Source organism: Hoplias malabaricus, chromosome 15, assembly GCF_029633855.1.
Source record: "Hoplias malabaricus isolate fHopMal1 chromosome 15, fHopMal1.hap1, whole genome shotgun sequence".
Classification (NCBI taxonomy): Eukaryota; Metazoa; Chordata; class Actinopteri; order Characiformes; family Erythrinidae; genus Hoplias; species Hoplias malabaricus.
In genome coordinates, this window is record NC_089814.1 from 22,278,429 (window position 1) to 22,302,994 (window position 24,566).

Genomic DNA, 24,566 nt, shown 5'->3' on the forward strand with positions numbered 1-24,566 from the left:
TCTGCCGTACATTTTATAAATATAAAATAAAAATTTATATGACTCACTAAACATACGACTTACTCAAAATGTTGGGATAGGTGAAATAGAATGAAAGGTGAAAGAAGTTATAATGTTCAACCAACTCCACTATAAGCAGGTCAATGTTAAAGTTCCAAAGAAACATCCACAAAATATTCGGCCAAATGAAATTATTGCCAAACAGTTGAAAAAATATTCAAAATGTTCAAGAATGCAAAGAATTAATGTCTCCATCTGTCACACATAGCAATGTGAAATGAGTAAAAAAAATACAACTGTCAGGCCGTGTATGGTAAGTTTGGTAATTTAATATGAATATCCTTTGAGCCCTCGGACAGCAATGCATGAGAAAATTTCATGCATCCATAATAAAAAACATAGGCTTAAGTGCACTTCAGAGAACTCTTTCCACTTAAATACAGTCTGCCACTACATCAAGAAATTGAAGAAATTGTACGTGAATCTCTGTTGTGCAAGAAGAATGTCATACATTAATTCTTTGCAGAAACACAGAGTCCTCTTGGCACAAGAATATCTCATACTGTCTGAAAGGCAGTGGTAGCTTGTGGAGTGATAAGATGAGTCTAGGTTTCAGGGGAAACAGAAATCGAGACCTTAATCAAGACCTCATGCCAAAAAGAGACAGTCCAGAATGTTATCACCAAAAGGGGCAAAAGCCAACATCTGTCATGATATGGCAGTGGATCAGTGCCCTCGGCATGGGTCATCTGCATCTGTGTGAAGGTACCTTTGATGTGGAGGCATATATTGGAATTTTCGAGAGATATATCAAGGTGACAACTTGTGAAGTTCATGGTAGATACAGTGAGACATGCCAAACCTTATTTCCTTGTTTTGTTCATGCCACAACAGCATGGACCCATAGATGAAGAATGTGTGTGCTTGGCTGGGCTGCCTTTCTGTTCAGTCTTGTGTAAAAACAAAAATGGGCAACATCTTTACTTGCAAAACTTTATCCTTACTTCCCAAATTATTAAAAATTGTATTTAAAAGCAAACCATCAAGTTATTGAAGTGTATATAATATACCAAAACATACACAAGATCATACACAAGATAAGATAATAAGATGTAAAATATCCTATGCCAATCCATTAGCTTCACATAGGGCCCACCCAACACTCTTCCTACCGGCAGCCACACAATTTCTATTGTTCCAATCCTACAACTACACCCTAATGTTGCTGTGGCTGTTTATGATCCGATCAGCAACCAACATCTATGGTTAACATCTACGGTTACTCATTGAGCCCAGCCCATGAGTACCCAAACCACCGACTGCATCACTAGCTCTTCACAGGGTCATCAGGTAGGCACCTCCCCTTGTCAGTGTTTTGGCAAATTAAGCCCACAACACCTCCAGAAGGCTTAACAGTGAAGTCTGGCATCCCAGATCCATTCCAGCTTTACAGTTATACCTTACCCTTTATCATCAACAACCGTAAATCGACACTGGCCTCCCCAGTGACTAGGGCTGTACCTAGCCCCACTGGCACCGTTAATGCATGCTCATTGCCACCAGTTTCTCTACAGTGCATTTCCCCAACTAGTCTTTGTCCTCTTTATCCACATCCACTGACTAGACCTTTCGGTGTTTTCTGATAACTCCTTTACAGCTGCCCATAGTTTCTGGCCCCTGATGCCGAACTGCACAAGCAGGGATGTGGCTACAAATCCCCTTACACCTATCTCCACCGGTCTTACATGTGCCTGTCCCCAGCGTTCCCTCATCAATCCCTTTCCAATCTTGTGCTTTACCCCATTTACCAATATTTATAGCCTGTGCACGCTCTCGAATATATATATCATGGAGTTTTGATTTTTGTTTGTTTGTTTTACTTAATTATTTTAAAATAATTAGTTTAATAATTAGTGATATTTTGTCTATATTTGTGGTGATTTAACAGTATATTAATGTAACTGCTTGTAGCATTCATAACCTTAGCATGCCAATTTATGGGGCTTGCATCTAGAGCTCAAATAATTAGCTGTTGCTCATCTTTTAACATTTACTTTGGCAATTATGATGATTACTGGAGTGCCTTGATGTTGATATGTAAATTGTCATGTAAACAAACCCATGTATGTGTGTCTGTGCTTGTGTGTGTGCGTGTGTGTTCATGTACCTGACAAAAACAGCACGCTGAAGGCCTGAGCTAAATTATTCCCTAATTGGAGTGCTTTGAATATTCAGGAGATGTCCTCTTAAACACATGTACAAAATAAAAACCAGCAAATAGAATACGTGAGGGCAAGGAAAATACACATCGTGGTTCATGGGGTCTCTACCTCTCGCATCCTCCTGCTCAGTCTCCAGCATCTGTTCATCCATATGGAACCAATGTAAGATCCACCTTCTCAGAAAAGGCTGACATCATATCATGAGCTCCCTTATAGGAAGAGTCTTCAGAGAGACAAAGGGAGGAAGGGTGAAAACAGAGAAACAATTAAAGATTCTACACTGTTTCATACCTGACTGGGAGCAAAGATATAATTCATAACTTTGTTTGCTCAAAAAAACCTTGTAAGACTAAGAAATCAAAATTCCTATTAAGTAATAATGTGTAAATGTGTTAAGATATTAAGAATATTGGTGCTCACATACAAGCACCTTAAATGTAACTATAATTAAAAATGTTATTTTGGAGTTTTATCTCTGCTATTATATTTCAATCTGGGTAACTCCTTGTAACATTCTGTGTAATAACAGGAGTGTTCCTATAAACAAGTTACTCATTCTTATATAAAGTATAGTGCCGTGAACAAGTACTTGCCCATTCCTCTTTGTTTTTTTGTTTTTTTTTTTTTTTTGGGTGTCACACTCAATTTATTGCAATAAATTTAATATCAGACAAATACAGTCTGATTATAAATATATATATATTATATATATATATATATATATATATATATATATATTTTTTTTTTTTTTTTTTTTTTTTTTTTTTTTTTGATGAGCATTTTGGTTATTGAAGGAAGAAATGTATCCAACATAAACTGGACTTCTACTAATTAATTGTTTAAATAAAACCTTTAAGGTTTCAACAGGCAGTGAACTATTTTGTGATCAATAAATAATAGAAGAGATGAAAAAGAAACGTATTGAATATTTTCAAGGCAATTACAAAAACATTTCTAAAAGCTGGGATTCCAGAGAATCATTATGTTAGCCACATTAACTACACTGAGGAAACTTGAAGCTGGGGCTGCACAATATTCACAAATATATCGCCAAATATTTTCCTGCAATATATATATATATATATATATATATATATATATATATATATATTGTGATATTAAAAAAGTAACTCACAACAACTCGCAACAAACTTCATATATACAAGATTTGAGTAAAATAAATGACATGTCATGGAAAATGAGAACAGTGTAAATTTTCCATTTGTGTCAAGCAGCAAATATAAGTTGTAAATGAAGCTATATACATTTATGTTAATCAAAGAGCAAGTTAAGTCTGCTCTGTTCAGGATGTAGAACAGAGTCTGCAGATTCCATCTTTCCTCTATTTGTCAACAGATAAATGCAACGCCAGCCCCATCCACAATGTTGTCCCACTGAATCTTTCTAATTTTAAAATGACAACTATGTTTCTGCCCTGTCTATTGACATTAACCATAAACCGTAATGGTGTCTAAAGCCTGCACTTTCCGCAGAAGTTGATGGGAATAATAAGACATTGGAAGTCCTGCAATGTGACTATTATGAATGCGCACATTGCAATTGTATTAAGTAGCCCTACTTGAAGCAGAGGTGAATCTTAATAGGAACAAAGACTATTCCTTGAGAGAAATCATCTTGGTTCCTCTCAAGGTTGCTTCTTTATGTTCTCTGGGAGAATTCCCAGAATGTCGCCTTGTTTGCTCACTTGGGGCCAGGAGCTAGAATAATGTAAGTATACCTTTCAAACTGGGCCAGTTCTAGGTAAATCCAAAAAACCTTGAGAAAAGACACAACTTATTCTTAACTGAAGCAATCACCATTATGTACCAGAAGGAGATTTTTCACTCATCAGTGTGTGATCTGAATCTCAGGCACAGGTGCAGCCAGACAACGATCCGTAGCACAAAAGCTAGTCAAGCTCTGAAGCGCTAGGTAGTAACAAGAAGGTTTTTGGTGTGGCCTGGCCAAAGTCCCATGTATTAAGGTGGTATGGTCAGACCTTAAGCATGGTAAAAATCCCTTCAGTTCATTTGTTGTGATGTGAATTTTTTAGGGGTGCAGTTACATTGTAGCAGTTACATTTTCAACTGTGTTGTTGGTTTGCTGTTCTCCGTTTCTCTAAGTTGTCCATATTGTACCATTTCTCTCTATTGTCAGGGTGGTCCATTTGAACTTATTTTTATTCTTTTTAAGTTTTCTGCTGAGAGGTTAGCATTATTCACAATAGTGGCAGCAGTGCATTCCTTTTGTTGAGACCAGAAGGAAAAGCTTTTTCCAGAAACACCATATTGTCTTTATTTTTAGGGGGGAGGGCAAATAAAAGGGTTCAATCGATGAATAATAGATGCAGTGCATACGGTCGGCTAATAGAAAAAAGCACTTCCCCTCATTTTGTTAGTTTATTTATTTATCTGTTTGCAGGCTTTGTACACTTGGCTCAGGGTGTTTTGTGTGTGCATGCTTTTGTGTATATGTGTTTTTGTAGTTTTGTAGTTTTGGTCTTTGGAAAAGGTACTTTAAAAGATGATATTTCTCACTCTGCATTCTGAAGGGGCAAAGGTCAGCTTACATTTTCAATAGAGGCTTTTAAGCTGACATACCTAAGAGGTTTTATGTGGAAGACCAGTTGCAGTATTACACACATATTAACACACGGCCTTAAAACAAATGCCACAGTGTCTGGATTTACTTTAACTTTAACTAAGCAACATACACACTTATACTCGTATTCCCATCGTTCTGCAATTTTAAGTCAACAACAGGAAAATGTCTCCATAATTTTAGACGTTTTTTTTCTGTAATGTGGAACTCGGATAGTAAAACTGAGTACACACACACACGCTCATTGTATCATTACTCGTGCACATTATAGTGAGGGCAGACAGAACGGGGGCACTTTGTAAATGTCACGGGCCGAGGGCTCTTCCCGCTCTTGGCCGGATGGAATAAAATGAATTGGAGTGTGCGCTATCAGCAGCTGCAGCAAGATAAATCTGTCGTTTAAATGGGACTCGCAATTAGGTGTGCAAGGGCCAGCAGGAGGCCAAGGCTTTTAAGAGTACACTACCATTAACCTCCTTTCTGCTAGCTAACTGGACTTGGGATTTGTAGTTTCTCACATTGCAAGGGATGACATGAGGGAAGCTGGTGGTTTTATAGAACAGAACTACAACTTGGAGCATAGACAGGAAGGTTATGGTGATATTTCACCCAGTCATTAACACTGGCATTTGCTATACTCCTGCAATTTATGACAGGTAAGAGGTGCATAAGAGCTGATGACAGAAACACACAGCGGTCAGCCTCACGCGCTTAAACACTTTTGCGGTCATTACATCTAACAGTTCACCTCACACTTCTGTCCCCTTAGCTTCCCTCTATACTTTCATCCATTTCTCACACTTCTCCCAGTCTCTGTCTCTGTCTCTCTCTCTCGCTCTCACACACACACACACACACTCACACTCTGTCTTTCATCTTTACACTCTCTTTCCACATGACCTTGATCTGCTCACCACTTCCAAGCAGCACCGAAAACTTAATCACACACTGTCAGGCCATTCGAAGAGGAGGAGGGAGAAGAATTCTTCTCCCTCTCCCTCACACTCTCTTCTTCTTCTTCTCCCTTTCTACTTTAATGCCCTTTGCAGTGGCGAGAGTAGGGGAAAATTTATGGCTATGGGGACAGGTGGGGGTATGAACAATGGGCCAGGCAGAGAGCGGGGTTATGTGGCGGGGAAATCGATGTGACCCGTGATACACTGTCATCACAACACCCCCCAAAGCCCCGCCATCCCCCACCCCCCAAGCCCCGGGCCGCCTGTCCTATTTGTCTTATCCGGGGAGGCCCAGATGGCCCATGTCAGCACAGCGCCGCACACAGGCCCCAGCCAGATTAGCCTGGGTGAATCATGGCACCTCCATCTCTTTCTTATTTTCATTGTCATTTTTTTCTTGCCTTCTATCCATTCCTGAGTCTTCCTGGATGGGGTGGGTGGGAGGGGGGGTGATACTGTAGCTTGGGGTTTAACTGTGTGTGTGGAGGGGAAGGGAGGAGAGAGTGGGGAACATAATATAGGCAAAGCGTATGTGTGAGCAAGAACGTGAAAGATTAACCGCTGTCCTGAGGCTGGACACACTGGCTCTCAGCGCCTTCAGAAATAGTCTGCACTGAGTTTATCTTTCCTTTTTGGGGTGGATTTTCATGCAGTGCAGTGCTGTGTGTGTGTGTGGTGGTGGTGGGACCAAATATATCACTTTTTTAGGACAAAACCTATTTACATACTCCCATATCTTCCTTGTGGGGACTTCCAGCTGGTGTAAATCAGTACAGTTTTAGGGTTAGGGTTAAACTAGTAGTACTTATAGATGCACAGATCAGCAATAACATAAAACCACTTGCCTAAATTTGTATTGGTCCCTGCCATGAACTCCAAAGTCCTCTTGAGGTGTCCTGTGGTATCTGAAACCAAGATGTTAGCATCAGATTTTTCAATCCTGTGGGGCCTTTATTGACTTGTTGTTTCAGCACATACCACAAATGCCCAATCGGATTTAGATCTGGGGAATTGTAGACCAGCACCCTGAACACTTTGTCATATTGCTGCAACCATTCCTGAACATGTTTTGCAGTATAACAGAGCACATTACTCTGTTACAGACCACAATGGGAATATTGTTGCCATGAAGTAGTGTGTTTAGTCTGCATCAGTGCTGAGGTCGGTGGTTTGTGTCAGGACACACAGCCTGGACACAATGTTTCCCAGCACAACATTGGCAAGAGCATCACAGTGTCGGCTTGTCTCCTTCCATTGTTCATCCTGGTATCATCTCTTCCCAAGGTCAGCAAAGCTTGTGGTCCCGCTACTGACAGTTATCAGGGGTCAGCTCGCAACTATAGGGGCCCTATGCAGCCCCATACCCAGCAAACCCACCCCATACTCATTCATTCATTCATTATCTGTAACTGCTTATCCAGTTCAGGGTCGCGGTGGGTCCCGAGCCTACCTGGAATCATTGGGCGCAAGGCGGGAAAACACCCTGGAGGGGGCGCCAGTCCTTCACAGGGCAACACACACTCACACATTCACTCACACCTATGGACACTTTTTGAGTCACCAATCCACCTACCAACGTGTGTTTTTGGACTGTGGGAGGAAACCAGAGCACCCGGAGGAACCACCCCATACTGACACCTTTTACTCATAGCCAGCTTTAACCTTAGCCATATGTGCTACAGTAGATCTCATGTGGGATTGGACCAGATGCACTAGCCTGTTTTAGGTTCATCAGCTGTCCTTCTTGGACCACTTTTGGTATTTAAAAAACTGAGAACACCCTACAAGCCATGCCATTTTAGAGATGCAATGACTTAGTTATTTGGCTCTCACAATTTGACCCAAAGTTGGTCAGTGTTGCTTAGATCCATACACTTGCCCATTTTTCCTGCTTCCAACTTGCCAACTTGCATCAACTTAAAGATCGGCTTTTCACATGCTGCCAAATATATCCCACCTCTTGACAAGTGTCACTCTAATGGCGTAATCAATGTTATTTCCACCACTTGTTGATGGGTTTTTTCGTTGCGGCAGAGCAGTGTATAATCTTGTTCAGTTTTGAAAACTCAATCTTTCACTTATTTCCCTTTGACTTTCACCTTCTTTGTACAAGTGGACCATCTTTTATGTAAGCTAGGTTGTTTTGAGTAATGGGTGACACATACACACACACCCACACACACACATCCACACCCACACACTTATGGATACTTTTGAGTAGTCAATCCACCTACCAATGTGTGTATTTGGGCCATGGGAGGAAACCAAAGCACCCGGAGGAAACCCACACAGACACAGGGAGAACACACCAAAGTCCTCACTGACTCCTCTCTCCCAGAGCAGGGCTTGAACCCAAAATCTCCAGGTCCCTGGAGCTGTGTGACAGTTCAAGAAATATTAATTTAACAAATAAATGTCTACATAATATTTAATACAGAAAAGTAAATAATGCAAGACTGTTTGCCATTTTAGTCATGCTGTTCACTTTCTATCTATCTCTCTGCTGTGTATGTGTGTGTGTGTGTGTGTGTGTGTGTGTGTGCGCGCATGTGCCTGCTTTCTCAGATGAAGCTCAGCTGGCTTTGCCCATCCTGAAACCGGGTTTTGAGAAGCTTCCTTTGGGCACTCAGACTCTTCCTCCAGGCTTCCCTGCTCCATTCCTTTTTGCAGACGGCCTGTCTTCTGTGGAAACGTTACTCACCAACATCCAGGTACAGCCATGTTCCAAGGCCTTCAGCCCAATAATCTGTATTAAAGTATAGTGTTTATCAGGTCTTTTGTGTGCATGAGTGTTTTCTCTATCAAATAACTTGTATGAAAGCAACTTTATGTTAGTTGAATAGTAAAAAATATACCTTTTAATGTTAGTCATTGTAAATACATACCCAATTTCCAGAGGTGGGATGTTAATAAAACGTGTTAATATAAATAAAAACAGAATGCAATGATGTGGAAATCATTTAAACCATATTATTAAAAAAATATTAAAATATTAGCCCATTTTTTATATTTGAAGCCAGAAGGACATTCCAAAAAAAAAGTGGTGTAATGATACAATGAATAATAATAATAATAATAATAATAATAATCTTTCTTGATAAACTTCCTCAGTTTCAACATTTGATATTGCATTATTTAACATGTATTACTGTGTAACATGCACATCATTAAATTTTGATTTTCTTCACATTTTAAAACTTCCCAACTGTTTAGGAAATCAGCTTTGTATATAGCACCTTTGGATCACTTCTATTGGTCAATTCATTGTGAAATAGTGGTATAAAAGATGGAAATATGTCAAATAACTATAAACACCAAGAATACAAGAGTTTGAGCTGACAGTAACAGTACTGAGATTGCCTTCATGGTCTTGATTAGTCTCTAACTATGATTCTTTTAATTATTTACTTTATTTATTTCAAAAACCTGATCCATTGGAGCATTTGGATGTGACAATGAGGTTGTGTTACAACCTCAAATACATAGTGTTTCTATGTATTTCTATGTGTGCTAAAGAAATATGCAATGCCAAAGTTAATCAAAGGTGTATACCAAAAAGTGTGACACAGCACATGACCAAGAATAATATATAAGCAACTGAGGGCACGCTTAATGCCCTCTTTTCTCTTCTCCCTAGGAACCAATAGTGTGCAGCTCCCTTGAGCCTGTTTATTATTATTATTTTTTTTTAGATATTACTTTTATTGGTTTGTTTGGGTTTTTTTTTGACGTCCTGTACAGCTGTGGTCAACACTTGTCAGCTTCACTTTTTTCGTACTTGGTGCACCAGAGCCCTATACAGATTTCTATGTGACCATACATACACAGCATTTGCATACCACTGGACTGTTTCATACTGATTCGTATCACATGCTCCAGCCACCACCAATTGCCTTGGAGCTGCCCACCCTAAGAGTTCATAGACTCCTAACTAATATTACCAGTAGATTGACCAGAGGAGGATAGGTCCCCTCTTGTGAGCCTTGGTTCCTCCCAAGGTTTCTTCCTCATCTTGGAGGGAGTTTTTCCTTGCCACTGTTGCCCCTGGCTCGCTCACCTGGGGGATTTTACATTCTTTACATTTTTACATTTCATGTTAAAACTTTATCATTACTGGAATTCTGTGAAGCTGCTTTGTGAGAACATAAGTTGTAAAAAGCACTATACAAATAAATTTGATTTGATTTGACATTCATGAGCCCTGGTGCTGAGTAAACCAAGTCACCTTAAACTCGCTGTCAAAAGACTCCTTGCTGCTTTGACACCGTCCAGGATTCTGTTACTGTGGTTCTACTCTCATAAGCCCCTTTCACACACAGCTTAGAAATGTCCAGGAGTTTACATGGAGCAGCTGTATGTGTGAACCGAAACACCTGCAACGCTCGTCCTGGACTCTACACAGACTTTATCCCACTAACTCCCTAGTAAAGTCAGAGCGAATTTCTATACAATTCTCCAGAATGTGTAAGGGGCTGTGGAGGCACATTAATTAAATGGTGTTCGCCAATCACAAGCATTGCATTGCCCATTGCCACAGGCTTGGTTTTAAGTCCAGACAATGTGGCCCAGTGCTCCATCCTCCCAGACGTTCACTACAGTGAAAGACACTGTGAGCTTCAACACTCCCAAGTGATTGATTTGGTTTTGACCAAACATGCTAAAGAATCCTCTTCACATCTTTGTCACATGTTCAAAATCATAATGCAAACTAATGTCTGTATAAACTATGCAATGTTAAATTATCTTGATTGTGTGAAGTCAGACAGTTTTGACATTGCCACACAAAGTAAAGTGTAAATGTCTGAATATAGTTTTAACGTGATGGATACCAATGAGGTAATGCATTTTTGTACGTTATAATAAAGTGTTGTGTATTGTCTTGTGTTGGTGGCACAGGGCCTGTTGAAAGTGGCGGTGGATAATGCTCGAGTTCAAGAGAAACAGGTCCAACAAGAAAGAAAAGAACTGAAGATGGAGCTGTACAGAGAGAGAGAGATGAGGGAGAGTCTGGAGAGACAGCTTACATCCGAGCTACACAGCCGAGGTAACAGGAAAGCAATGGAGTTAGTGTGTGTTGTTTTTTGTGTCATGGGTCTACTTTGGGAATGAAATAACATTGCATTTGCTTTTAAAAATGTCTTTAACCTATTTAATATGAAATAGATTTGTGAAACATATAAATAAAATCTGCAGGGGACCACGAAGTAATGGGTTCTTGATTTCTATTATTCAGCCTCTTTGGTATATATACATATAAAGCTACAATGTTGTACTTGCTGTTTAGTTTATCATGAAAACATAGAAAAAAAAATGCCTCTCAGTGCTAATTTAAAACACTATATCATTCGATTCAATGTGTGCCGAAATAAGTTATTCAGAATGACACATTAATATGTACATTAATGTAAGACAGCTTAATGCTGTCCACTGAATTAAATGGCTAAATTATGATGGTATGGTGTGCTGCCAAAAGGACATCTTCATACATTTTAGGCAGTTGGATTTAGAAGTTGACTGCTGCCACCCGCACCAAGAAATTAAGCCAATTAATTGGCTGCATAACAACTCTGAAAATATGTACAAACACTTAGGTAATTTATTAGCCATGGTTGTTACTGCCATGCGTGTTATTCAAATGTAGCTCTAATGGTGCAGGAAATGAAGAATTTGTCAAATCAAATGCAAGTAATTAAAGGTGTGAGGAAGAAGAGAAGGATGCAAAGTAGATAGAAGATAGAGCTATAAGGGTGTGAGAGTTTGCAGGGGGCCCCTAGACTAAGTGTATTTCAAATAGCTGTTAATTGTTGTGAGTGAATATATATACACACACAGAAACACATTTGTTTACACGTATTCGCAAGAAAATCACACAAATGTGACGTGTTGCTGTCAGTGTATGCACCTGTTCTTGCATCAGCCTGCATGATAGCAGGAAAACCAGATAGACATAATTGAGCAATTTACTTCAAAACACCACCAGGAATATGACTGATGTGCCTCATGTCTGATAGCAACAATAAGATGTCCTATAAGAACACAAGGAGAACTAGACTGACTTAAGTGTAAGTAGAAGCATTCAATGAAAGTGCCTTCAGTAAGACTTATAAATGTTCAAAAAGTCCCTGAATATTAAGTTTCCTGTAGCCCTGCTGTAGTAATTCTTAATATACACAACATCTTTCAGCATGAGGAGTGAAACTGAAGTCTCTAGTGTTAATTATTTAAGTATTTTCTAACATATTTAGAACGGAGTAAATGTAACTACACAGTGGGCACAGTGATAGCCAAATGAAATATGGAGCTGAAGTATTGTTGAATTTGACAAATTTTTATACGTATGTTTCCAAACATTCTTGGGATGTCAAGTCTGGGGATGTCCTGGTCTAATGTGTTTACAAAGCCTCTCTCAAGGCAGAAAATAATTATGAAAATAGGTAAGGATATTGACCGCGACCCTGAAATGGAGAAGCGGAAAAGAAAATTTATGTATGTATGGTAAGGATATTGCTTTATTCCTGCTCAATATGTGGGTAATATTGACTTATGTTTGCCTGTTTCAGATCCACTCAAAATTCCGGAGACTGCTAACTGCATGAAAGTAAACACAGACCTAAAGTGCTAAAAACTAAACAATCTTACTTTCTGTAGTAATTCAAATAGTGAACAAAGAGTTACAGACAAGTTAAACTTCAGCCACGTACAAAAAAATACTTGTTTTTTTTTTACCTTAAACACACTGTTCCAACTTGACTATGACATTGAGCTTCTGAACATAAACAAAACATAGAGACCAGCAGTTCCACAAAATTGTAGGTATTTTCTTTAATAGAATGGTGTAGTGCTAGGAATAATACCATATTTTCTTGTGTAATTACACATAAGAACCTTTCTGTTTCACATCAGAAATAATCGTGTTCACAAAATCTATTTCTAAACAAAAATAATCTATAATATATAATCAGATAACAGTTCTAAATACTTTGTTGGTTTTGTATTTGTAAATGTTACATTAACATTAAAATATCCTTTATATGCTATGATAGTATAAGCAATTACTATGAACAATTTTAAGATGTCCAGAAAAGCACCAAAAAAGGCAGCAGGGTTTCTGGAGTAAAATAAACAGTTTTCCTCAGATCTGAAGACACAACTGTTTTGCTTTCAATCTCAAAGAAATTTAAATTCAAATTTGATAACTGTGGCTCATTTGGCGCTGTGCAGATTGTCTCATCTTCAACAAATTTTACCAAGTATTTTTTGGCATGAATGTTTATAGATCTGCTGCCTTGGTTTCAAATAAAGGGTTTGAGAAATTTTAAAATATGAATGGCAAAAAATACACACATTTTATCACCATTTTAGTTATACAATGTTCAACATATGGATTAAAATGGCTATAAATACAGGTCGCATTTCAGTATAAATTCATCATATTCTCAACCAATATTTGGCGTATATTAATTCTGAAAACTGGTTGTGTTGTATTTGTGTAATGTCACAGCCAGAACCCAGACTAAAAAGATGTCGTATTCAACATTGCATGCCTGCTAGGTAGTTACGACCTTCCTCTAGCGGGAGCCTAATGCATGCATTGATCCACTGTGATCCACGTTATCCATATATTACTTAATCCACATTGTTTTTGTTTATTTTCTAATTCATAATCCTGTCTTATTGCAGTTTTTAAAAACACTGTTATTAAAATCACTTAATTAATTTGCTGAAATATAATGATTCACAATATATTGAATTGAAGGTGAAGACAACTTTATTCCACATGTTTCACATGTTTTTTTGGATCCGTAGTTTGGATGCAGGGTGTTGTTTTGGTGTTAATGAGCACTCTTCAGTTTCCAGGTGTGAATATGTAATCTGCGTGGGCATCTGCGTCAGTGGCATAAAGCAGCAAATATCACAGTGAGACACATCTGTGCATTAATGCTAGTTCACACTTCCTATCCCTCCCCCCTTTCTACTTTCCTTAGCCACCATCCAAAAGCGTCTGAAGAAGGAGAAGAAAGCAAAGAGGAAACTGCAGGAGGCTCTGGAGTTTGAGTCAAAGAGAAGAGAGCAGGTTGAGCAGGCCCTGAAACAGGCCACCTCCCCTGAGAGCCTCCGCATGAGTCTCAATGGTGCGTTGTTTCTCTCTCTCTCTATTTAAATATACTCTTTGCTTTCAATTCCCAGTCTTTTGCTTGTTTCTTTAAAGTAGCGTGTGATCTTTACAGTACCCTTCCCTACCTAAATGTCTTTTCCACTCTAACCCATTGTTTCACTCTCTCAGGACATTTTTTCCAACTTTATTTCCATTCCTTTCCATCTCCTCTTTCTCATATTTCCTTATCAATGTTGATATTGGTATTTCCGTATTAGCCACAGCTATTAGCAATGCATTAGCATCGTAATGCTAGTGGAGGAAATGGAGGCAGATGCTTATCATAAATGTTCTAAATGCACATGCTTAGTGAGGGCTAAACTGTTTAGGTAATCGGCCTTTTGTTTTGATTTCACATGTTTAATTGTGAATATCTTAGCAGAAGCAGAATGCTAAAAAGGAAAGACATAGGCCTCATGAGTGCATGTGAACATCTGCAAGCGTTTTTCAGAGTGCAGGGGCAATTACTGGCCAAGGCTGATTAAACACAAATTCATTAAGAGAAATATGCCTTTTGTTTTTGTCTTTCATCTGAGTGGGAGGAGGTGGGGAGAGAGTTGGGAGAAAAAAGGCACTGTTTGTTACAGAGAGCATCTGCTGTTTCGTCATATCTGTGATTTTCTATCTGGGAGGGACACACTGCCTTTGTTGTGCAAATAAATATTCCTTTTTACATTGTACTGCTGGAAGTCAATTTCGGGCCTGATGTCTTGGTCTAGTAGTAATCAATAGCACTGATAGTACAGTATACATTCTCTTATAGCATATTTGTGTGTTAGAAATTGAACAGGACTATCAGTACATGGAGGATTGTTTTCTATGATTAAATAAAGATTTTGCATAGAACTATAGATAAATTACATCAGATTGTTAACTGCAGTCTGGTGAACGACAAGTGAATATCAAAACATACTGTTAGTTTTCAGTTTTCAGTTTTCAGTGATTAGATTGCAGGTTTTAGATACATTTTAAAGTATATATTTAATTGCATCTAGATTTTATAGACACTGTCTCAAAGTGTAACAGAATCTTTTTTCTTACTTGAACCTTATATAGTGGTCTGTGTCTATGATAAGAGTGCACCAAAATGTGAGTTTAATGATTAACTTATGCTGGGAAAGATTTGAAACACTGCATTGTGATTTGCTGGATGATATTTGGACTGTTTGCTTAATGATTAGAAACTTCTAACTGTGTTTTTTGGTTGGTTGATTTTAGAAAAAGTGATACCAGAAGTGGAGGCTGAGCATAATGGCAATCAGCAAGAGAACTCAATTGTACAAGGTAAGACTGCATACATGTCTGTGAGTAATTTTGAAGTGAGCACATGCTTGAGGGTCTTATTAGACCCCTACCTGTATCCCAGATCTTATCCATGACACTGAGGTAAACTGGCCTATAGTTTAAAAAGCTGATGTCATCCAGTCATCACTCCTGTCAGAGGTCCTGCCACATCCCTGTACCAGAGCAGCACTGTGTTAGAGGTAAAAGAACAGAGGTCTAAGGGAAGGGAAGATGCAGCAAGCCATATGCGGCACACATGGTCTGAAGCCCCCTGAACTTCACTGGCCTGGTAGAGGCCACAGATAGGGTTGAGCCCCCTCCATCTCCTGTGCTACAATTTCAAACTCTAAGCAAAAGCCCTCCCCCTTCTCCAAACTTTGTCTTCTCGGGCTCTTTGAAGATGTCGACTCTTTCAGAAGAGATTACAAACTCATGTTGTTCCATGTGTTTTACACTCCTATTTTTTGCAAGTCATGTTTGTGTTTTACAACTGCCCCACACCCAGTCTACATTTTCATACATGCCTCGACTGCACATAAGCAGACCTCCCAAATCTGACTCAAGCTGTCTTTGATGAATGGAACTTATTATCACCATATCTGAAGGCAAATTAAAGACCCCTGGCCATAGATCTTATTGAAGTGGAAGGCTGTAAGAAGGTCATATCTTTACAAAAGACAGTCAAAATAGGCCTCATAGTCCTGCTCTGAACAACGGAAGGGGGTCAGGGATGGTGTTTTCCTTTTCCCCACCTCATAGTCAGTTTCACAGTCTGCAAATAGAGAGATGTCCATTTTTCATCTGGTTTTGACAGGATAACAACTACAGTGGACTTCTGAAACCTTCCAGGAATAAGCTTCGCTAAATTCTTATTTTTCATGTGGCGCCATGGTTCGTTTGCAGTTGAGAAGGTCAAAAGTGGGTCAAATTGAGGTTTGCACATAAATTTGAGACAAAGTCTAGAGACTAAATAAAAGTTAAAGACAAAAGTTTTCAACCCTTAGAACATCCATCAGATAAAACTAGAAGATCAAATGCAATCAAGCCACATTGTGGAATTCTGTAGAATAGTCAGACATAAACTGATCCTAGATATTAATTTGAGAAAAAAAAATTCTGTAGCTGAGAACTTTAATGCAAACATATATTCTTTAGGCTCTTCACCTTCAGGTTCCTGAGCAGAGCAGCTTACAATGAGAACAGATCTGTTACTAATGCTAGCATAGCATTGAGAATTAACAAGAGCAGCTGAGCCATGACACCCTTGGCCTTTAGACTGAGGGAAGGAACTTGTGACAGCATGAGGTTGATCATGCCCTGTAACACCGGAGGCCAGTAAGTTAAAAGCCTTGCTATGGGTTAGTAATCGTTTGGTCACGCTTGCTCCATTCCTCACTCTTGACAATAATGACCGCACCATGTTACAGTAGTGACAGGAGGACAAGGTGTCACATCATATTTGGTAACCTTTTTTCCCCAACCATGACACTCCTGTGAAGAAAGGTTCATCATTTTGGTGTTAACAGGAGAGTCCTGAGTGTTAGCTGCAACTGTTCATTTATATTGTAATTTTTTTTTATTGTATATTTTTCATTGTCTGTGCTAAGGATTATGGCACATTTCTACTGCATGGTACCTACACTGCTCTACTCCACTCTATTTGGCTTTTTTGCTTTCCCATTAGGTAAATTTGGTACCTGATACCTGGAACTGTGTTCATTTTTAGTTCCTGCTAGCTCCTGGTTCCAATCAGAATGTAGCCAGTTGTAAAATCTCCAAACTACAGTAGAGATCTCATTTGTTTTTATCTGACTTACAGTGTCAGCTAATAAAATTACGCTGTGGTCTTTTGAAGAGGTTCAAATTCTCCTTGGATTGGTGGCTGATAAAAGAACCCAGGGAGAGCTGAGCAGTAGAACAAGGAAAGAAGAAAAACATAGTGACGTGTCTGAGCTGATGGTTGGAGCTGTGTTCAGTTCCAAAAAAACAACATACAAATAATTGATGAGTAAACAACACTTAACATAACTGCTTCTGCTGTTATGGTTTCCAAAGCCCACTGTTCCCATTAGTGACAGTGTTTTGCAGTGTCTCCAGCTACATTTCGACAGGGGGATCTCTATTAGTGGAAAACAAACCAGGTACCAGTTACAAAACAGTAAGCGGAGTTGAGTAGAGTCGACTAGTGTAGGTACCATGCAGTGGAAAAGTATCACTAGTAGTGAATCACGTTGCATTTTTCTTTGTTTGTTTGTTTTAAATGCAACAAAACCAACTGTCTAGGAAATAGAAAATGTTAACTGTCCCATGGCCATTTTTCAGGCAGTGGTTATTGATGCCTAGGGTGGAACTCACTAGGAATCTTTTGGCTTTACAGATACAATTTCATCTCTTAAGTGCACAGTGTGTCTCTTTGAACCATGCACTGTGCAAAAATACCATCAAGTCCGAAGAGTCTGTGGATTAAGACCTCACTAGACCTCACTTAAGAGTTTGTGTATGAAGTCCGCTGTCTGACCCCTCCCCCTCCCAACTCTCCTGCCCCCTGCCCACGCCTGGCCACATTTATCCATTACACCCAGCAAAAATCTAATTAGCTCGCGCTTCACTCCCAAGTCGGACTTCACAGTTTTGCAAGCTTAGCACTGACAACTGATTTCATTAGGTTTGATTGTCCTTGCAGAGAGCCCGTTCGGTGAGCTAAAAGCTTTTTACGCTTTCTCAGGTTCCAGGCCGGTGTTGGCCCATTACGCCGACCCGTGCCTTTTCTGATTAATCAAGACAAGCAGCGCGAACAGCAAAGTGCTGAACACAAAAGAAGGTGACATCACTTTACAAGCCGATTAAAAGAAGTGCAGGGAGCAAGATGGGTGGTGGAGAGGAGAGGTGAGGAGGAAAAGTAATTAAGGAGGAGGACTAGGAGAAGTGAGAGAGCATCTTGAGACACTTGTGGTGTCTTCAGGTGCCATCATAAGACATCCCACCTGTTTGTCCAAGGACTATTTTGCACCTCCAACTTTAGTAATTATGCATTTGCAAACAGTGCTGAAATCTACAAATGACCTACTCTGGCTGCAGACACCCAGGATGTACATGCACCAAATGAGGCCCTTGGGTACCAACTCATATCCATAAGTTTGCACTCCGCTAATTGGCAGCAAAGGAAAAAATATGGAGATGAAAAAGTCAAGCTTCACCATTTGCATTAGAAGCAGAAAGATGTGGCTGCAGGGGAGAAGCAGGTATAAAGTAAAATGAAATATGGGGTCAGTGGGTGTGGAGAATGTCCCCAGGGAGGAGCACCGCCTTTTATCCTGAAAGTCTATTTACAGCATCACACATGTGGGGCATGAAATCAAAACACAGTATACTTTACTTACGGTAGCATTTAGAACATCTAGCCACAGTACATAAAACATAGTGCATTGATATTTTATTGTGAAAAGCATATTTCTGACATTCTGATCAAAACCAGGAGTTAATCATTTAGCTCTTGAAGATCCAAACCAGTGACAAAATTGGTCTTACACTCATTGGTGAAAGTATGAGCATTAGAACATTTTAAATACAAACCTTAATTCCTAAAACGTATTTGAAATAGCAATAAAAACAAGCAGTGATTAGCAAATTCTTTTTGATCTGTTTTAATTTTTTTGTAATATAAGAACTGAATATAAGAATTATATAAGAATTGAATGAAAGACTTGTCTGCACGGCAGGCAGCACAGACACTGTCTGATTACAAGCTATGCTGTTGTAACACATGCAGAATGTGGCTTAGGTTTGCCATGTCACAGAAGACAGTTTACACCAGCAGTTATAAACATTCTGTGTTCAATGTGAAAGCAGCTTTACCTAGTCATTTTTGTTTGTCGTTACAGAAACAAATATAAAATACAATGGTATACCAAGGCATTTTTGCCATTGAAGCAATCCACCAACATGGTCCACAATAAAGTGTATGGTTCCGCAAACAGCAGAGAGAAAGAATCAAGGAGATGACAGGAAAAAAACTGAATTAGGGAATATCATACCTTGTAATATTTCGGCAAAATAGACAAATTACTGGAGTACAAAACTAATATTCGTAGGATAGAATATAGGAATTGTTTTTTATACTGTAAAGAGAAGGCTGTGTACATGGTAGTTAATATAATCCAGTTTAGTTTTTTCAAAAGATTTTGTTAGAAAATAAATTATTGTTCATTTCTAAAAGAACTATACTGCCCAATAAAAATTATTGATTTAAATTGTTAAATATGGTCTTCAGGGGAATACATCAGTACTAACCAACTAAAAAGGTTTACTGAAAAGGTAAAAATACTACACAGTGTTCCTTTAAATTGTAGTATTAGACTGTTCCTTGCTCATAAAGGGGTGGAGGGGGGGGTTCCGGGATTCTCCTCTAATACTTAAACGTGATTGCATTAAATGTTTTAACTTTTGGTGAATATTTTAAATTACACATCTTTTTTTGGAGTGTGTTGTAGGCATCAAGTGCAGAATTAATTAGTTTTCCAAACAAAAAAAAAAAGAATTTGATTAATTGAAACTATAAGTAACTGTATTGTGAGGTTTTAATTCACTTCTTAGTATTACATGAAATTCAAATGTACATTATTCATACAATATAACACATTTGTACTGAAGATTTCGATCTAAATACTTGGCCCATCCGCCACAGAAGGGTATAGCTGCATCTCCATCCTGCTCTGTGTCAGATCAGAGTCTGAAGCGGATGATCTGTTGGATTCCCTGTCCCCTGGGTGCTGCATTTCTATGGCAGATTTAGCCTGCTGTCAGCCATAGGGCACAATTAATTGCACTTCAGGATATTACAACTCATATTTCACAGCGCGATAAAACACATCATTGGTGCCCCCATTTGAGCAACTCTGTCTGCTCGCTTTTGCTCACAGGTCTCTCTGTGGCATTCATAGCTTACAAATGACTTAATGAGAAAATTAATATTATTTATTATAAACAGATTTCAGTATTTAACAGCAACAAAAATCACATATTTATATATGTAAAATGTGTGTAAATATATATGGATTATGGATATGGATTTGTAAAGCATCTCTGTGACACCTGTTAGAAAAACCCTCTATAAATCAATTTAATTGAGCAAAATTCTTGGTTATTACAATATATTTACCCTTATTTATTTTCCATTCCATTGTCCCTCACTTTCCCTCACTGCACCTCAAGTGTTTCCATTCTGAATACATATTAGTTCATCTGTTGTCACTTGCTGAAACGGCAGTGTTGAACATGTAAAAGCACTCCACTCCTAATGAACTGTTTCCGTGTGAGGGAAGCAGCACATTGTGATTAACATGCCAGTGCAGTGCTCATGCTCCTGACCAGCCAGCTGTCTTTCTGATCTTGTGCTTCATGCCACACTACAAAGGTGGCTGATTTCAAATGTAAAATGGAAACAGTCCACTGTTCAGCACCTGAGGATGATTCTTCCAAAAAGTTTTCATTGTTGAGTCAGTTGTTATATTGAAAAGAGACCGTTTAAAAAACAGTTTGTACATGAATCAGAGATCACTAGTTCAGAGCTGCTTTTACTTCAGATACACCTACCTGGTATCTACATTCATTGTCCATTTTAACAGCTCCACTTACCATGGAGGTACAGCCCTTTGTATTTCTACAATTATAGATTGTAGTCCATCTGTTTCTAATCCCAATTTCCCAAGGGTCAGGACCACCACATAATAGGTATAATGTAAGTGGTGGATCATTCTCAGCCCTGCAGTGACACTGACGTTGTAGTAGTGTCTCGCTGGTACGAGTGGATCAGACACAGCAGTACTCTGAGTATTTAAACTCTGTGGCCTCTCACTGTTCACTCTGTTAGACACTCCTACCGCATTGGTCTAGCTTCTTACATATAAAGTTTTTTTTAAAGCAGCCCTGCTGTCTCTGATCCACACCTATCAGCACAACACATACTAACACACCACTACTACCACATCAGTCATTGCAGCACTGAGAATGATGAAATGGGGTTAAGAAATTATGCAGAGAAACAGGTAGACTACAATTGTAATTCTGTAATTACAATGTACAACTCTGTAATTGTAGAACTACAAAGGGCTTCTGAAGGGTCAGTGGAGATGATAAAAGAAACAATGATTTTAAATACAAGGTCGTTTTTCCTAATTCACTGATTGTCTGTGTATTCACTGATTCACTGATCATCTGTGTATATCATGATGCTCACGGGGTACATACAAGGAGAATTTAACATTTGAAGACACAAAAACTATAAGAAGCTTTGAGTGTCTGTGGCAAGCAGATACATGCAACATCTCTCCTGAGAAACAACCTCCACATACTGCATTATCACTGAGTTTCTCTTCAGTAATGTATGAACACACTGTGAGCATCATGAGGGTATTTACTGCACTGTTTAAACTAACCTATTGTCATGTAAACAGCTCTAAACACTTTACCTTCAAGATCCTGAGGTCTGTTCTTCCTTGTTGTGCTGAGGTCCCACTCGTCTGAGTTGATTGTCAGTGTCATGAACCAAACTTTGAAGCTGAAAACATATGCTGAACATATGCTGATGTTTTTGTACTGTCTAGTATTTGTTTAAACTTACCCAAACACACCAGTACTGTCTCAAAGTTGCATACTCTTTCGTACCACATTAAAAAAGTGACGTGGCTATTTCCAAGTTCTAAGTACAGTTCTTCAAAAATTCAGTTCCACCTTAAATGCTGCAGCTATATTCACACAGTCACACTAACACTGGCATATCTGACATTTTTGTTAAACACCATAAACAGTGAAGCAGTTACAGGTGCCTGGGCAAAGCTACTGCATCATTTAAGATGTCAAAATCTGCAGGCTAGAAAATAACCACCTACGTTTGCTTCTTTTTCCACTATTCTACCTTAAGAACTGCAGCTGTTTCCAAATCATACAAATGCATGGGTTGGGTGGGGTGTGGCCAGCAACATCTTATTGGAATAAAAGTGACAGAGCCCTTAAACGGCTCTTTCTGAATGGGAATGAATGGCAAGAATAGAGAAAAAAAACTTCAGGAACGTTTTGTGTAGCCCATAGACCTATTGTAACTTTTAAAAAGAGGTATAATATGTCCCCTTTCAGCATTGCTTTTTTATGCTTAATATGCTATTATAACTGCTCTTGACAACATCAAATAACCCCACAGACTGACTAGCTTTACACATTAGGTGCTGGTGAACTGTGGTTCTGTTTGTACAGTGAGCCTCAGCGTTCTCAAAGAAACACTAATGAACTGTAGATTACTGTGAACTGTGATTAAAACCTTGATCTCTGTCTATTCGAGACATTACAACATTACAAGTGTGAAAACAACCTAATTTGTAACCTTTATAACAATATTTCCTATTCAGTGTTTTTCTGACTGCTGTTGATGTAATATGGTTTTGAACTTTATGAACATGAACTAATAAGGTATTGTGTTTTCTTGGTTGTCTAGAGAACAGACCATACTCCAAACCTCCCATCATGTACTGAGATGGATGTACAACTTCTTCGAGACTTCCCTCCCCACTTGTAAACGTTCGCTTCACCCCACTAATGGACTCTTAACCTGGGGTATATTGAAGAGGGTTTGTGGTGTTTTTTGAGGGCAAAACAGTAAGGTTGGTGACCACAGATTACCCAAAACTCATGTACAGGACTTGAGTGAGTGTGTGTTTTTGTGTGTGTGTGTGTGTGTGCGTGCGCACCTGTTGCAGCGAGTGAGATTGTGGTCCTCCCGATATGTATCTGGAGCACCGCTTATCGGCAACCACCCGCCACACCACAACAACCCCTGTGACAAAAAAAAGAAAGAAAAGGAAGAAAAAAAACTCTTTCCCTAAGTTTTTCAACTTCTACATCCTACTCCTCCCTTTTGAGACTAAAATATTAAATGTTTTGCTTTTCTGGATGAACATACACCTTCCGGTCAATCTTCCATTTCTTCATGAAGCACACTGCTGCACTCTTACCTGTGTTTAATGTTTCTCTTTTAAAAGGTTCTACCCATTATTATTGTTATTATTATTTTTATTATTATTGCTTTTAGTTGATCTCATGTGCAGCAGTGATTCTGTACAGCACAAAAGTCGTGAAGTGGCTCCGGAAGATAAATGTCCACAAGAAGCTTGAAAGGACTGAAGGCATGAGTTGAATGAACATGGACAATATAATGACTCCCATCAAGGCAGCGAGCTATTGAATAGTGTCTGTATTTGTTGCTTCATCTTTAACAGACACAGTCTTTATTATTATTTTTTTGTATTTTTTTAGGAAATGTAGAAATATCTTTTCCTTCTCAAGTGTTTATTAATCTATTGTTTATTTTGTTGCTTTGACTGTATTTTAATCAACATCAATGAAGAGAAGTGATGTTGAAACCTATACTTTGCCCCTCTCTAACAATGGTCTCTGTATCGCTCTGTGACGAGTTTAAAAAAAAAAAAAAAGGTGTTAAGTTGTTCATATAAATACAGTATTACTGTAAACCCCACACCTTCTGTTTTTACCTTTGTTTATAAAGACTTGTAAAAATGCTTTAGCGTTTGCTACTCTAATGTTGTTATAAAGTGGATACATTTTAGTGATGGAAGAAAAGAAAACAGAAGTACGACCTAAAGTACCCTTATGCACATCTGATGCAAGCATGCTTGTAGATACAACACTGAAGACAAATGACACTTACTGTTTAAAAATGAAAAGGCTGTCTCTTCTAATCTATTTCTGGGGATTTCATTGGTATCATAACCATAATTTGGCAGCTAGCAATGATGGTAAACCTTGTTTTAAAACAATGACAACCACAAATCACCATTTTGCACATGACATGACGAATAAAACATCCCTATGGACATTATCCTGATTTTGGGTTTGTTTTGTTTGTGTTTGTTTTTTAAGTAATAAATGTAAAGTTCAAACCAGTGTAAAATTGTTTGGATTTTTTCACCCACACTTTCACGAAAAAGGTACATTAATGTCACTAAAGATACCAACAGTGTAAATGGAATATAAAAAGATAAAGCAGTGGATTTACAGTCCAGTTCTGCTCCCTAATTGTACATTACATTCTCTTCTAGAGAAGGAGGTGAATATCTGTAATATTTTGTTATAGAACTTTGTAAAATCATCAAAAGTTATTATTAAATATGGTAGCTAAAAGTGCTCCCTCTTTCTCCGTATGTTGGAATGTGCCCGGTACACGTGGATTCTCTACAAGCCGAAGCTCTTAGCAAACAGATTTATTTATGTATTTGTTTTGTACAATCTTGTGAAAAAAGCTAACGTCCATTCAGTTTCAGTCATATAGCCCAACAGTAC

At 38.6% G+C, this 24,566-nt stretch overlaps 1 protein-coding gene across 1 annotated transcript in view; it reads left to right on the plus strand.

The window, feature by feature from the left end:
* The window catches only part of dacha (dachshund a), a 157,108-nt gene extending 132,947 nt beyond the window's left edge, over positions 1 to 24,161 (plus strand). The window contains exons 8-12 of the mRNA XM_066645434.1: positions 8,345 to 8,490; positions 10,676 to 10,823; positions 13,765 to 13,911; positions 15,153 to 15,218; positions 22,705 to 24,161. Of these exons, the coding sequence (XP_066501531.1) occupies positions 8,345 to 8,490; positions 10,676 to 10,823; positions 13,765 to 13,911; positions 15,153 to 15,218; positions 22,705 to 22,742 (545 nt within the window). The 3' untranslated portion in view covers positions 22,743 to 24,161. The remainder of the gene's footprint in view (positions 1 to 8,344; positions 8,491 to 10,675; positions 10,824 to 13,764; positions 13,912 to 15,152; positions 15,219 to 22,704) is intronic.
* Positions 24,162 to 24,566: the final 405 nt, after the last annotated feature.